This window comes from Leguminivora glycinivorella, chromosome 16 (assembly GCF_023078275.1).
Source record: "Leguminivora glycinivorella isolate SPB_JAAS2020 chromosome 16, LegGlyc_1.1, whole genome shotgun sequence".
Taxonomy (NCBI): Eukaryota; Metazoa; Arthropoda; class Insecta; order Lepidoptera; family Tortricidae; genus Leguminivora; species Leguminivora glycinivorella.
This window is the reverse complement of record NC_062986.1, coordinates 21,698,851-21,715,707: the sequence shown is the minus strand read 5'-3', so window position 1 is coordinate 21,715,707 and position 16,857 is coordinate 21,698,851. Positions and strand designations below refer to the sequence as shown.

The window sequence follows — 16,857 nt, the reverse complement described above, 5'->3', positions numbered from 1 at the left end:
AAAAAGTAGGTAGTTTTTACTGGCCTCAAAATGATTTAAGGGACTATTTACTAGTTTTGACACCCGTAAATATGTCATGTAAAACACTCTATGATAGTAAACGCAACGGTAAAGTCATAAAAATCAAAATACTTACTCGACAAAATGTAGGTACTTCACTTCAACTCTAAAATGTCAGGATTCTGGATCCTAAACTATAGAATTTAGCAAACATTCCGTAGCGTCGTAGTAAACAATTAAATAATATATTATCTAGAAACAATATGTCGTTTGTCTCGGCTATTCACGTCGGCTGTAACTAATTCTGGCGAAGCAGTAAAATGATAAATTATGTAGAAAAGCTTCCAAACGAAAGAGAAAGTTGTAATGAGCCGACGTCGATTTTTATTATTTTATTTTTGAATTGCAAATATAAACTTTACTTTTTTACGTTGGTAAGGAATAGTTTTTGTTTATCTAATTTTGTTAACTATGAGGTAGTTATGCAAGTGATTCATAACTTAAAAAAGAGCTATTTGTATATTTACTTTTTCGATCACATCGCAATCCTAAAAACTATTTCAACAATAACAACAAATACTATCTTAACATAACAAATATACAAAATCATACCATTATCTGAACTGAAATATGTCTCCATATCTCACTTCTCATCAAACTTTATATTCTCTTATACAACATGATACACAAATAGCTTTCAAACATATCGTTCATCTACATTTATATTTTGAGACTTTCCTGCAATGACAATTCGCTATGTTAAACGTTGATGGTTCTGCAAACAAACGTGTCTTTAGCGACTTTAGTACCTACAGACTTGTTTCTTCTAAATCTGTTTTTACTTTCTTCTTTTTTATCACGTCCTCAGTTTACGTGACCGGCGTGCCTTTCAGCGTGACCATTTCTGCTTGTATCTCCGTCTTCTTTTTGCCGATCTGCTCGGCTTCTTTCACAGTGTCGGGTAACTCACAGCCCGCCGTCTCGGGCATTGAAAGGGTTAACACACCGCAGAGAAGAGACAGGGAACCAAAGACCAGAGGGGGGAAGCCGATCCAGTATGTCATCTAGAAGAGATTGTTAAGTTTATACGTATTACAGTGTAGTTATGTGTAGAATGATTGACCATATATGGAGAAGTTAAACGATGGCAATTTTGGTTCTTACCAATAATAAAAGTGCTTGAGAGGCAAGCAAAACTCCCACTAAAGAACAGACAGTAACCAAAGAGTTCCAATATGTCTTTCTTACCTATAAAAGCGCATACGGAACAAGCAAAGCTTCTACTCTTCCAACCGAAGAACATACGGCAACCAGGAGCTCCTGATGTAGGTAGGAAAGATTGAGGTGCATCTACATTTGTAATAGTAAGTAGTAGATAAACCTTCTTTATCCTTACCAGTAAAGGAGCCTGCGGGGCAAGCAAAGCTCCTACCCTGCCTACTGAGGAACAGACGGCAACCAGAGAGTTCCGGGTGTAGGTAGGGAAGAGCTCAGAAGTGTACATGTACACGATGTTGTAGGAGAAGGTGGCCAGCATCTCGAAGGCCATCAGCAGCGTCAGACCCGCCCATGCGTATTCTGAGGAAAATAGTTGTAACATTTACATTTTTGGACAGAATGTGAAAATGACCAATGCTGGAAAACGGATTGTAGAAAATAGTCTTCTGTTAAATGTTATCTGTTTATATTTTAGTAAAAGTAACGCTAAAATGCGTTAAGCTCTGTAATCTGGCCCATTACTGATTTTAACTTTATGGTTCACAATTTAGATTTTGTTTTGATGATGATATTTATGTGATTAAAGTTTTCACGTAGGTATTGTCATTACTGTCATTGTGTGTTCGAAACAAAAACAAATTTGTTTTTTTTTTCATCTGAGAAATTCTATAGTCATCTTTATGATAAGTATTACGTTTACCTGATGGTACAAAAGGCTGTGCCACACAAAACACGCCTCCAACCAGGAAGGACAGCAGCAGCGGCAGCTTCCTCCGGTACTTGGCCAGTGCCACCCAGTACAGCACGTTCGCCGGGACGTCCATCACCATCAGCAGCGAGAAGTTCACGAACTTGTTCCCGCCGAACGACACCGAGCTGATCATCATCCCGTAGTTTATCAGCGTTATCGTGAACCACCACACCATGCACACTAAGAATCTCTGCATCATTATCCTGGACTTAAACGTCTTCAGCAGCAACTTCCAATCACTAAAATCCGTTGATTCTTCCTCTTCTTTATAGTCTAGCTTATTAAGTATCTGTTTATCTACAGTAACATTGTTCCTTTTAGAAATCTTTTCAATGATTTTAATAGCACGTTCCTTTTTTCCTTTGCTGAAGAGCCATCGGATGCTCTCGTCAAGGAAGAAGGTGTAGGTGAGAAGGATGAGTGCGGGGGCGTAGATGACGCGGAGGAAGTATCTCCAGTAGGGGATGGCCCAGGCAATGAAGGGAAGAATGATGAGACCGCAAGTCGCCACGTTGAGGAGAATCATTTGGTAGAGAACTGCTTTTTCTTTCGCTACGAACTCGATACCTGTAAATTGAATGCTATTATAAGAATGATATTGCTTGTTAAGGAAACACATACATATATGACACCTGATGGACAAAAGCGTCTTTAAAAAACAGAGACATAAGATTGCATGTATTATGAATGCTAACAAACACTTAAAGCTTGAGTGTTGAGTTTTTAATAGTATAATTATCATCTAATAACAATAACAGTAAATTCCATAAGTAGCCGAGTAAATGATAAAAGTTATCATAATTATGGTTCCTAATCTAGCTATCCAGTTTCATAAACAGGTCTCACATACGATTAAGTATATGCGAGAGACATTCAATGACTGATAATAATAACAGAGAACTAGTTGATAATAGGCCAGCTATTAGGCAGTGGACCCACTAGGTACAATGCAGCTTTTAAAACTGTCGCAGGATTTTTATTTCATACTTATTTAAAAGTAAGTTTACCTGTGTGGTGACGAGTTAAGAATTTCACCACCCCTTTCTTCCCGTGGGTGTCGTAGAAGGCGACTATGGGATATGGGTTAAATTGTGGCGTAGGCGAGAGGCTGGCAACCTGTCACTGCAATGTCACAATTTCGTTTTCTTTCAACCCCTTATTTGCCAAGAGTGGCACTGAAGCTTTAGTAGTTTCATGTGTTCTGCCTACCCCTTTATGGGATACAGGCGTGATTGTATGTATTGTATGTACAATATGTTATTTAAATGTGTAGAGGGAGCTCATTATTAAACGTCATATTTTTTATAGAAAATGACTCGTAATAAATACGCATGTGCACACATGTTTAGAGTTGTTGACTATATTTTGATCTGTATGATAACTTCTTATTTTACAATTGTTTGTAAAATTTTTGTGACATTACAGTGAGACGTTGCAGTCAACTTCTACAACACACACGGGAAGAAAGGGGGTGGTGTGAAATTCTGAACCACACGAGCATATTTTCTATGTAGGCATGAACTAGAAAGTAACTTACTAAGCATAAATATGGGGCTAAGCGCGTCTCCGATGGCCGCCTCGAGCGCCTCCAAGACCACGTAAGGCCAGTAGGAGGTAGCGAAGCTCTTGGCCAGGCCCAGCACGCCGCCCATAGTGCCGGAGAACACCGCCGCTGTCTTTCTTCCAAACCTGTACAAGATAAAAAGATAAAGATAAAAGACATTTATTCATGATGATCACATAACATGTACGGACATGTATAGACATCAAACATAAAATGGCAAAAAACAAAATGACATAAAAGTGTTCATCACGAAATGGACCCAACTCAGCATGATGCTAGTCATGTAGAGAACGCTGATCTTCCGTAGGGCCCATACATACATACATATAATCACGCCTGTATCCCATAAAGGGGTAGACAGAGTACATGAACTACTAAGCTCCAGTGCCACTCTTGGCAAAAAGGGGTTGAAAGAAATCCAAATTGTGACAATTGCAGTGACAGGTTGCCAGCCTCTCGCTTACGCCACAATTTAACCCATATCCCACAGTCGACTTCTATGACACCCACGGGAAGAAAGGGGGTGGTGAAATGGCGGTGAAAACGGTGCAAGAATGAACGATCAAGCCCACTGGTGGCGAAGCCGGGAATCGAACCCGGGTCTCCAGCTTAGCGGCTGAGCTGACGTATTTGACCGCTTCACCACCCAGAAATTTGTTTTCATTTATTCGGGATCAATATAGGTAAACAGAAATAAGTGTAAAATTAAAATTCCTGGCTTATGTAGAAAATAATAATGTACTTATAAAACTACAGGAAACCAGGTCTTCTTATAATATTCAGCTATGCACTATTAGTATACCTATATCAGACTTAATAAGATTATTGAAAATGGATAAGCTGACTTAGGGCATCATTTAAGGCCCAGGAATATGGACTTTAACTACATGCTGTCACCAAAGGTTTTTGCAGCAGATTGTATGAAATTTTATTCAAATAGAATAATCTTAATGTAAGTATCGAAAATGTAATAAGCTAAACCGAATAAACAGCTTTTGATATTACCAGAGCTCCGTTTAATGTTCAGCAAGTTTTACCTGTCAGAGATTTGTCCTTGCACGAGTAGCCCTAGCATGTTCCCGAAGATATGCGCCGTGCCCACCAACGCCCGCTTCCATTCTTCGCATGCTAGGCCGAACTGGAATTTAATTAAATAAGATGAGTTATAGGTAATCTTTCTAACTGATCAGCTCGTTAAAACTTTTTTTTTTCAAATAGAAAAATAGAATTGTATCCCCAATAGTGACAAACTAAGTTAATGCAATATTTGATGAAATTTCATAACGAATTGGATGGATGATGATGATGTTTTTGCGATGTTTTTGTGGTTCATTTATGAAATACTTTATTTTTGCTGAATATCAAATAAATACAACTTTGGTACCCATGTTGTTTTAGAGATTAACACCGTCCGATCCAATATCGGTATCAGGGTACAGAGCTGAATGGCACCTACGGTCACGAAACGCTCACAAAACGAAACGCTCACCAAACGAAACGCTCGTAGATATCGATCTCTATCGCTCGTACGTATTGGCGTGACAGAGCCAGACTACCTTTCGCGGCGTTTCGTTTTCGTTTCACGTCGCAGAAATGCCATTCGGATACGGCACCTGATAGTACCTACATAGTTTTTTTTAAATTATAAATGGGCTTACTCTTGGCCACAGACTAGCCAAAGGCAAAGACGTGGCCTACGATGGAGTTAGCTCGCCCAGAAGATGCCTGTTCACTCTTGATTTGAAGGTTAAGAAGTTAGTATATTAGGTACCTATTTAATAATTTATATCAAAGGGCAAACGCTTATTTGCAAATCGTCCCACACACCCAAGACAGCATGCAAACACTTCAAGCAGCTTTAGTAACCGCGGCAAATACTCAGCTAGTCTAAATATTTGCAAAAAACTCGATACCGCCACCAAACCCGTTCCTACGCTAAGAATACTACTACTCATAAACCAAGCAACATTATACCCTGTTACTGTAGATCAGGGTTTATTAGATGCTGTTTAGTATACATGCGGGTCTTCAGTAGTTTTCTTGTTGTCGTTTGATTGCTAGCTTGATTGTCTGGGTTCTCAAGAATTGTCTAGTCATGATCAGGGGCTTGTTTAGTATCATTTCTTTACTTATTGGCGTCTAGTTGCCTGTCTACAATTTGAACGTGCAAGAACGATATGAGAGGCAGGTAAATAAACTTCGATTTTGAAGTCCTTTGTTCAACGCTTATCGTTATAATCATTCAAATGATCTAGTATTTTTATCATTCATTCATGAAATCGGACAAGTCACGTCTGTTGGTAGCATAGCGATTCGGATTAGGCTCAGTCAGATGACTCATATAATTTGTAATGTTGATCAAAATTCAGATAGCGTCTTTATATAATGATATCATGATCTTACTTTGTGTGACTGATCAAGTTCAGTGGTTTTATTACTAATCCCGCGTCCGGTAGTAAAATTTGATTTTTATAATATGTAATTACTATGTTACGCGCAGCCTGACTGAAGCTTTTCCATTAAAGCAGGTTGTTATGAGTTATGAAGTTATAAGTGAATTTTACAGTTCAAGTGGCAAAATATGAGCTTTAAAATGCAATTAAAGAGACAGTTTTAGTTCCTAGGAAGATTATCAACCAGATTTCGAATTTAAATTAGAATAATAACAAAATTCATGACAGGTAGACAGCTGTCACCAAGGAGCTGGTATCTTGAGCATTGCTTGATGCCTTCTCCTATGGAGTCTTTTGAGGACATGTGGAGCCAGAATGACTGAGAAACGAGAAACTGCGTGTTACGTACCTCAGCCACAAAGCTGTGAGGGTCTTCATATACCCACTCCCGGCACACCTCACTGCTGTTCCCAAATACCGGTGAACAGCTGTCTTCAAGGAGCTGGTATCTTGAGCACTGCTTGATGCCTTCTTTAGTTGAATCTGGTGAGGAGATGTTGAGCCAGGGAACTGGGAAACTGCTGTTGTCGCAATTTGGCAGTTTGCACCTGGAAGTTTTTGTAAAAAAAAAAGTTAAATATGAGCTTTTAGAATTGATTGTGAATAGTCTTCTTTAAGTCGTTACATCTACTTCAAATTATACCTCTATATACTCTGTAACTATAAAAAAAGTGGTACTTAGATAAAAATAGCAACTGTAAAAGTTATTAGCTTTGAACGAGTTTTAAGGTGAGTATGACTTTTATACGCTACGCCGCCGCGGTCCTGGGTTCGAATCCCGGTAAGGGCATTTATTTGTGTGATGAGCACAGATATTTGTTCCTGAGACATGGATGTTTTCTATGTATATATCAAGGACCATTTAATACTAGACTGATATAGCCCATACAAAAAAGCGTACCCCTGAAAAAAGCTTAGTTTTTGCTTTAAAACTAGATGGCGTTGTTTCGTAACCCGGGAGTGGAAAAAACATATTTTCACACATATTTTTACTTGTTTTTCTATTATACTATGAATAACTATCAAAAAACTTTATTTTAATATCAAAATATTGGCTCAAAACACAATTTTTACAAATTATATTTTTTGGTTGGCCTCGACGTAGTTGTGATCGCTTCGCTGGCTAAGTTTGTTCGCATGTTGTCTAATTATTGCCAAATAAAATGACTAGATGACGTTCAGAAATCAGGAATCAGAAATCAGAAATATTTATTGTTTAAACTGTGTAGGTACAGGAAGTAACACAAGGTACATTTTTCAGTGAGAGTATCAACAGTTTTACCCTTTTCGGGCATACAATGTATTTGACTTAAACTAAATTTTTAACTTATATCCTATACTAAATTTTAATTTAGGTTTACATAATTATAAAATTCTTTTAAATTATAGAAAACTTTCTCTAATAAAAAGTTTTTTAAAGATCTTTTAAAAATATTTCCTTCGAGACTTTTTATATCATTAGGCAAATGATTAAATACATTTATGGCAGATATGAGAGTACTTTTTCTATAAATGGAGGTGCTGGCTCTCGGAAGTACCATATTGTATTTATATTGTGATCTAACATTTTCTTTGCATGAACACTTTGTGAAATATTCCGGATGATTCTTTACAAATAGGCACAATTCTAATATATAAATTCCGGTAAGTGTCAGAAAGCGCTTTTCCTTAAACACATCACGGAGCGAATCATCTATGTACATTCTAAACATAGTTTTTAAACATCTTTTCTGCAGTATAAATGTTTTATCAACATCAACAGAACTGCCCCAAAAAATTACTCCATACGTTAATAGTGGGTACACTGTTCCATAATATGCACTGATAACTATGTTTTCGGAACAGGTTTCTGATAATATTGATAAAGCATAACATCTGCTAGAAATCTTTTTGTTGATCTCATTTATATGCGCCTTCCAGTTCAAATGCGTATCTATTTCAACACCGAGAAAACGAACATGGCTTACGTCATCTATTGTTACATTTGAATTTGACACTATAACAGATTCTGGCGCAGCTTTATAATTTCTAAATTGTATAAGCTTAGTCTTTTCTAGGTTAACATGAAGGTTGAGGCTATTTAGCCAATTTAATATAGTCTTTAACACCCTACTTATATGTTCTTGCATGCTTTCAGAAGTATTTTCATTTGTGAACAATAAAGTAACATCATCTGCATATAGGGTACATGGTACGTCAACTATGTTTGGAAGTTCATTGAGGTAGATTAAAAACAGGAGTGGTCCGAGGATACTACCTTGGGGAACTCCAAAATGAACTTTTTCAAAAGATGACTGTACCTGTACAACAGCTTTTGTGTCAGAATTAAAAGTCACAATTTCTACAGCTTGCTCTCTGTCGGACAGATAAGTATTAAATAGTTGAAGAGCAATCCCTCTTATTCCAATATGTTCTAACTGTTTTAGAATGATGTCAAAGCTTACACAGTCAAAAGCTTTTGACATGTCGATCAAAAGAGAAGCACAAATGTTTTTCCTATTTACACTCTCCCAGACCAGCTTTAACGTTTCGAAAATAGCTGTCGTGGTAGATTTTCCCCTTTGAAAACCAAATTGGCACGAGTTCAGTATTTTATTTTGATTCAAAAATTTAGATAATCTAATGTGTATCACCTTTTCAAAAATCTTGGAAAAACTAGGTAATAAAGCTATTGGTCTATAGTTGCTCATATTGGTTTTGTCTCCTTTTTTAAAAAGTGGTCTTATTATCGCTTTCTTAAGGTCATCGGGGAATATCCCAGTTTCAAGCATTAGATTTACAATGTGCGTAAGGGGGTCTGAAATATAATCTATACATGACTTAATTACTTGAGTTGGTAAATGATCATAACCCGAGGACTTTTTATTTTTTAAAGAGGTTACAATGTTTTTAATTTCGTTACGATCAGCCGGAGCTAAAAAAATACTATGTGGGATACAGTTCGATTTATATTTATATTCTTTGGGGTCAAATGTATTTAATATATTTTGTGTTGTATAATGTTTATTAAAAGCTTGCGCTATGTCCTGGGGGTTTTTTACTATTTTCCCGTCTTTTTCTATTTCCGTTAACGTATTCGGTATAGAATTCGTGGAACATGTATTTAATTTTATTAAGCCCCATGTAGCTTTCTGCTTATTTGTGCTATTCGAAATGTATCTATCGTTTGATATAATTTTAGATTTTCTAATAGCATTCCTTAATATCTTAGAGTATTTTTTGTACTTTAACAGAGTGAGTCTATTATTCTTTGTTTTTTGATTGGTGACGTGTAACTTTCTTTTGGTTTTGCTGGATTTTAATATACCTTTCGATTTCCAGTTAGGCTTTTTCACATACGTTACTTTAGTTATTTCTAGTGGGATACAGAGATTAAAAACCAGCGAAAACACTTCAGCAAAAAGTCTGTAGGCTGCGTTTGGATCTGATTCTTTATAAATTTCCTCGAAGTTAATTTGAGCAATATATTTCTTAAATATGTCAAGGTGATAGTCAATTCTTCGTCTTTCAACAAACCAGTACTTTTGGTTATAACTATAATTTGTTGGTAATTCAATGAGTTGACCTGTGTGATCTGAAATTCCTAAATTCATTACTCTAGATGTATATTTGTGGGAGTTTGTCAGCAGATTATCAATGCATGTTTCTGAAGTAGGAGTTATTCTTGTAGGCTCATTTATTGTATGTTTAAGGTTGAATTTAGCTAATGTCGATATAAATGTACTAGTGGCTTTATCTGCATTTAAAATATTTACATTAAAATCACCAGCCACAATGATTTTTCGATTTAAATATCGCGATCTAAATGCTAGTTTACTTGCAAGAGTTTCTAACTGAGTAATAAATAAGTCAAAATCGCCATCGGGTGATCTATATACACATACTACTATGTGGTTTATTTCAGGGATACTAATTCCACAAGCCTCAAAGTGTAGTTCGATTGACATTTCTGAAATCCAGTCTAAGCTTTGACAAGTTAACGATTTTTTTGTATAAATACAAACACCGCCACGAGTTTTATGTGACCGACAGAAATAAGTGACCAATTTATAGTTATCAATTTGTAAAATTAAAGTCTCATTCTTTTTTAAAAACGTTTCAGAAAAGCATAGTATATCTATGTTTGAGGTTGATGTTAATATTTCTATTTGATTCAACTTAGATTTCAGGCTTTGGACATTCTGATGAAAGACTTTAAGGCAATTTTTCTCGCTTATAGCTGGAAAAACTTTGCTATTTTGGGGTGCTTCCGTGGTTTCGAAAAAAGTAATACGGAATTGTTCCTTTTTTCGGTGATTGTTTTTGTGAAGTAGATGGTGGGTACATATTTACAGAAATTTGCACATTTGATCCAGTTTCCTCAAGAGACGCGGGACAATTTAGATCTGCAGCATGATCATGTGCAGAGATATGCACATTTGATTCCGCTATCTCGGGATGTATGTAGCGTTTGACGTCTTGAGCATCATATACAAAATTATAATATGCTTCCTTGTAATCTATTTGATCAAGTATTGCATTAATTTTTTTGCAAAGTTCTTTCATGTACATATATTTATTTTTTAGTTTATTCAATTTTCTACCTAATATTTCAATAAATCTAACATTTTCAATTTCTACGCAGCTTTGGCAGAGTAGATAATTTAAGACATTTACATTCATGTTCTCATTATTTTTTATACATAAAATGAAAACGGTACAGTTTTCTAAAGATTTTAAAACACTATTTAAGGCAGTAACAATCTTCATGGGATTTGTGTCGTGTTCTCCAAGCGATAAAACGACTTTATCGCCCTTAACAAAGGTATATTGTTTAATAGAGTCTATAATTTTGTCTGATTTGGCACCTGGCATAATGAACGATTTCACGTTGTATTTAGTAGAGTCGTTGTTATACCGCATTCTAAGGAGCATGGAAGAAAATCCAGCACATTGTTCTCCACCAAACACATAAATGTTTTTGTTTTTTCCTTCATTAGTGTCTTGTGAGAGTTCCTGTATTGGGAGACTAGGGGGAGATATCTGAGTATGGATATCCAATATATGCTGGTCACTTTCTGAACAGGGAATTTTGTAAGTAGTTAAGTGAGAGCTATCGGTTTCAGAATTTCCTTTAAATGTGCAGCGAGGCTGTTTACTTTTCCCAGATTTTGGTGTTGACTTGATTGGGGTACCAGTAGACCCACTACTTTCAAGAAGTTTTTTTAAGATCGCAATTTGACGTTCAAGATCTGCGTGGCCTTTCGTTAATCTCCTTACTTCTGAATTAAGGACTTCAATTTCCTCATGTGCGCTATTTAGTTGAGTGTTCAGAACTGTGATCTCATCCTTCAGTTCAATAATGTGTGTGCTCTCAGTTAGATTGGGTAGGCTTTTTACGCTGATATTCTCATCCTTGTCTGGTGTCGATTCGATTGAACTACAAAAAGGAGGGTCTTTCAATGTGCTGTTTACCGTCTTTACAGGTGATAGGCTGATACTTTTTTTTCTGGGTCTCCTTCTTGATGTTACATTATTTATTTCCGTATTTTTCTCAACATCTATATTTTTTACCTGCTTAGACGTCGATTTATTTTCAGGTTCGATCGTTGGAGAGAGAACAACACATTTATCGCAATTCCAATTTTCCTTGTTTTTTTTCGTCATAAGCATAAACCTTTTTCTTGTCACATTTGTCGTACATTTAATGTGAAGAATTTTTTTGCATGTGCAACAAATCAAATATTCTTTCGAACTTATGTCAGCTTTACATGACGAGCATTTGGTTTTCTGACCATCTACACGGAAAGACATATTTGTGAAGTATTTTCTATTTTAATCTGTAGTCGATTTTCCGTATTCGATATAAGCAATCGATTCCAATTACTTAATATGATGCAGTTTCTAAACGCAACTTTTTAATACTGGCAACACTATTGACATTTAATTTACGTTTGTTCAGTTGGTATTATCACTCATATGTCAATGTCATTTCACTATTGACAGAATATTAGTTGAACGAACACCCTCAATTTTTTCACAAATTTAGTAAACAGAGTGATAATAAAAATGAATCGGTCAAAAATACGTATCCTGTAAATGTGATATTCCTTTCCTGGGACACAGTTCCACGTAACGTTTTATCTTGCGAAACGTACGTTCGTTTGTTATAACTTTCTGTACACTTAATACTAAAATTTACTTAGATTTCACTATTTTAAATAATTTAATTTCGAAGAGCGCTCCCGTAAACATGTTAGCATGGCCAGGGTTGCCAGCATATACTGATACCCCATACATTACAGGCGCTATCTTGGATTTTTTCCATTTAAATCCTTCCGACATCCGCTGCTTGTTTATCTCTAAAAAGTAATGAAATTTATATAAAGTTCCTTACTGCGATTTCTTTATTATTATAGTTAACTAGCCTTTGCGCCGACTTTAAAGCCGCCGGGCTTCGCTCGCGTTAAATTCGAAAATCTCTCCACAAACTTCCATCCTCCATTCTAAGGAAGTGGGGGGATATAAAAAGAGACAAAAAGTAGCCTGTGTCACTTTCCATCCCTTCAACTATCTCCCCTTAAAAAATCACGTCAATACGTCGCTCCGTTTTGCCGTGAAAGATGGACAAACAAACAGACACACACACTTTCCCATTTATAATATTAGTATGGATGTTGTGTGACTTGGCCGTTGAAGTGTAGCGGTGCTGGCGACAGATTGGTGCAATGGTGTCATGGAGCACCTGGTTATAAACTTCTTTATACCCTTGTGTGTATTCGATGGTCCGAGCTAAGGTTCGTAAAGCCATGAAGCCGAGCTGATAATCATTGACGCTAAACGCCGATCGAAACGCAGTCTGAAGTGGGCGATAGACGTACGATACGAGCAAGTATGCGTACTTATGGCTCGACGACTTTTTTCGATTGTGTGTCACCGTAAGTACGCGTACTTACTTTAAAACCGCCGCGCATAGTATAGTCGACCATCCAACGCGTACTTGCTCGTACGCCTATCACCCACTTGACGTCGCGCCAACACTTTATGGAAAAAGCGGGATTTCGACAACTACCAATAAGATTTTAGATATTCAAAAATCTTCAATAATACTCAACTGTTTCGGTCACACTCATTCAGATATAGGATAGGATTGGTGTGAGCGAGACGGTCAGGAGATTGATTGTCAACATGATATCTATCATAAACACCGTTCGAAATGGCCTCATTAAAATCGAAATTTTAAATATATTGAAAGCAATATTACTAATCATTGACGTCACGCTCAAAATGAAAGAGATAGAAAATTTGACAGTATGGTACTCTTTTGCATGACTGTCATAATTCAAAATAAGAACGATGGCTTGCGTTGTAAACAGGGACTGAAACATGACACGGGCCCCTAGCGTCATCTATATACTTTTCACTGTATCACTTGTAATGCCGTTGAAGTACCGCGTGCGTATTTTAAAAAAAAAACAACATTTTTATTCAAATGACACTCTTAGTGACATCTAGCGACATAGATTTACGGCTGCCAACGGGGTACGGTATTTAGTATGGACTCTGCTGGTCCTTTATAATCGTCCTTGGTATATATGTATTATATATATCGTTGTCTGAGTACCCACAACATAAGCCTTCTTGAGCTTACCGTGGGGCTCAGTCAATCTGTGTAAGAATGTCCTATAATATTTATTTATTATTATTTATTTATTTATTTATGACTTTTATTGTGTCTAGCGCATTATATAATGGTTTTCCATGCACGTACAGGTGTTTTCCTGTTATATTCTCAATATGAAATGACTTCATAATAAATGTTCCTGCTGTTTAAACAAGACGTCATTGAACTCCATTCGTGTACTTAAATTTAAATAATTTTGGTTTTGTATGTGATTTAAGTAGTTACTTTAATTTTATCCCTATTATTATAACCTCACGTACGCTGAATAATGAAAAGGAAAGTAGGTAAATAATAACTACAATATTTTTGTCTCATTAGGTTACCTACTCGAAAATGTCATGAAAAAAAAAGCGATATTTATAAAAAATTTGTTACACTAGTACTGATAGTAACAAATCACTTCTAGGTACTTGAGTCATGATAAACTGCGACCACACTAACTTTGCATATATTTATCCGTCAAGAATGAGACGACACATACTTGTTACACTTGACACAAAATTTCGTGGACTTACACCAAAACACCACATAGAAATCGACAGTCATAAGCTCAATTTAATTTTTAAGAAGCAGAAACGTCTGCTAACCTTCCTTTAATATAAAAATGTTTAGTCATAAGCTCACCTGTAATGCACCTCTTCCACAGCAAAGACATAGTTCACATTGTACATAGTCCCCGTGGCGTACACTAGGGCTAGCATGAACAGTGTCGCCACCTGGTGTCGCCCGAACGTACCCAGCTTCCTCAACACTGAGTCCAGGTGGACCTCCTCTTTATCTTCTGCTATGGAGGTTAGGCCTGTCATACTGTTTTTGTTTTCTATCTAACTATTATCTCATCTCCGTATGTAAGGTTTGCATTAAGTACAAAGTTAGTAACTTATTATTAATCTGTGGTACAACACTTATATTAAACACTTTCATTGAGGAAAAGTCCTTATGTTCACGAAAGTTTCTGGTATTTGATTTTTAAAACAATTCATCTACCGCCAAAGTCTTTGAAAATTGTAAATTACATTTTTAAAAAACACATTTCTAGACACAGAAGTTTTTCACATAAAAAAAACATGCTAGTGATGGCATAAAAACTTTTGCTAAAAATGATACACACAATTTTTTTTACAAAATCCTAATGCCCCTTTTTATCTTCGTTGGTAAATAACATATTTTTTTACATCTAAAGTTTTTTTTACGAGGCGAAATGTTTGATTTTATTTTTTATATTTTATTGGAAGCTATAGCCGTCTTCACGTTCATAAAAAAATCTAACACTGATTTTTAGTCGCTATGTTCACTGCTTTCACATACATAAGTCACGACTTCTGTTATTTTTAATTACCACTTAAATCTCCACAAAATAATGTAGTCGTGAGCAAATACTTTGAAGAATTAGTTACAACTGCGAGTGACGGACTGTTGTTGGTTTAGGCGCGATGAAATTTGAGACAGAGGTGAACTTAAAGCATTTTCCTGATAGTTATCTTTGTATCAATATTTATCCTTTTTGTTGAATGTTATTCGTGATAATGTGAGGTCGATTCTTTAAATAAACATGCCATATTTATTCTTAGTTCACGTGATGAGACTTCTAACAGATACTATACAAGGCGTATATTTAGACAACAAATGCTCAATTGCACAGAAAACAATACAAGGAATACTAACAGAAAATAAATTTATAACTCTAATTAGAAAAAAAATATTTATGTCTAAAATTGTGGCTTTCTTTTTTTGTTATTTATTTAGGTATGTAATTACAAAGAACAATCTTAAACTAATTACAACAGTATCGTTAAACCAATATGGTTTGTCTCGATACCTAAACTAGCTTCTTCTAGCTAGCTTCATTGGGTACTGAGGAACTCTCATGATAAGTAATAAAATATGAAATTTTGATAGGTCAGGTCTTGATAAGTACTTAAAACGGACTCTAGGTCTGTATGAATAATTTGAGTTATCGTTTGGTCTAAAAACTGAACCTAATCTTTAACGGTTTTTTTTGTTGGGTGTTAAAGATGACTGCCGGCTTTTACAGTGCCAGGTGCTTTTGGCACTTCATTTACTATGGAACGTATCACGTGATCAGACTGATCACCGTCACCTGCCATGAAAAGTAAACACCAAGAACTATCGTCATCCTCATCATCCGTTCATCCTTTCGGCTCAGCCATAAAAAAATGTAAATTTGAAGCAATTTGTACGCCTCTTTGGAGTTAAAGAGAGGAATATCTTCTGCTCCGCCTGATCTATGTTTGCTAATCGTCTTAACAAAGCCAATCTCCCTTTCCTGTTTACAGCTAATTCAGGGACTACTTCAGACGTTTGTTTTTCTGGTAGACCCTCTGTGATCCACTTACGCTTTGTTTGCTAATCGTTCTAACGTAGCCAAGCTCCTTTTCCTGCATACTGCTAATCCAGGATCTAGTCCAGACGTTCTGGAATTCTGTATTCGCGCTAATCCCTCTCCGCCTTGCCTGATCTATGTTTGCTAATCGTCCTGCCGTGGCCGGTCTCGTAGGAAGTCCAATCTCCTTTTCCTGCTTGCGGCTAATCAGGGGCTATTTCGGACGACAGAGATTGGACGTGGGCGTCTTCTGTTCCTCTGCATCTTGGTGACTTGACGTGTCAAGTCTCCGGCAAGCTCGGACTTTCGTCTTGTATGATTGTAATGTAATTTAAACTTTGCACGTACAATGACATGAGGAATTTTCCTAAATAATTTTGTTATATAATTTAGGGTATTTAGAATTTAAGTTACGGAGTATAAAATTGTAAAAAAATATATAAGAAAAGAAAAGAAGAAGTGAAGCGCTTCACGAAATGGTGCAATTATTTAATACTCACATTATTTTTTTTTACTTATACATATTAGATGTAAAAATTCTTCACTTGATAAAATTACGTTTAAACCAAATGTCACCTTCAGTTGCTTTTAGTAGGTTAATATCTTTATCAGGCGCAAGAGATTTTTGTATATGTATTAGGTTTTATCATTGAGTATGTACATGTATGTTTAAAGGTTTCCTACTGTTATTTTATCAGTTTTACTTTATTTGATGTTAGCTCAGTGTGCGTAAATATTGATAAGGAGGGATATTCATTCTCTTAAGGGTGCTTTCAAGAAAAACGTCAAAATAATGTAAAATTCATAGTTTTAGTCGGTGAAATACTACACTTTCCGTTATCTAATAGATATATTTAATTCAAG

At 36.0% G+C, this 16,857-nt stretch overlaps 1 protein-coding gene across 1 annotated transcript; it reads right to left on the bottom strand.

The window, feature by feature from the left end:
* Positions 1 to 390: 390 nt before the first annotated feature.
* LOC125234836 (solute carrier family 22 member 1-like) lies at positions 391 to 15,069 on the bottom strand. Its single transcript, XM_048141250.1, has 7 exons — positions 14,274 to 15,069; positions 6,336 to 6,534; positions 4,571 to 4,671; positions 3,507 to 3,658; positions 1,919 to 2,536; positions 1,397 to 1,578; positions 391 to 1,064 (listed from the first exon to the last, which is right to left on the bottom strand). The coding sequence occupies exons 1-7, from the start codon at positions 14,453 to 14,455 to the stop codon at positions 870 to 872; spliced, it is 1,629 nt and encodes a 542-aa protein (XP_047997207.1). The 5' UTR covers positions 14,456 to 15,069; the 3' UTR covers positions 391 to 869.
* Between the last annotated feature and the right edge of the window lie 1,788 nt (positions 15,070 to 16,857).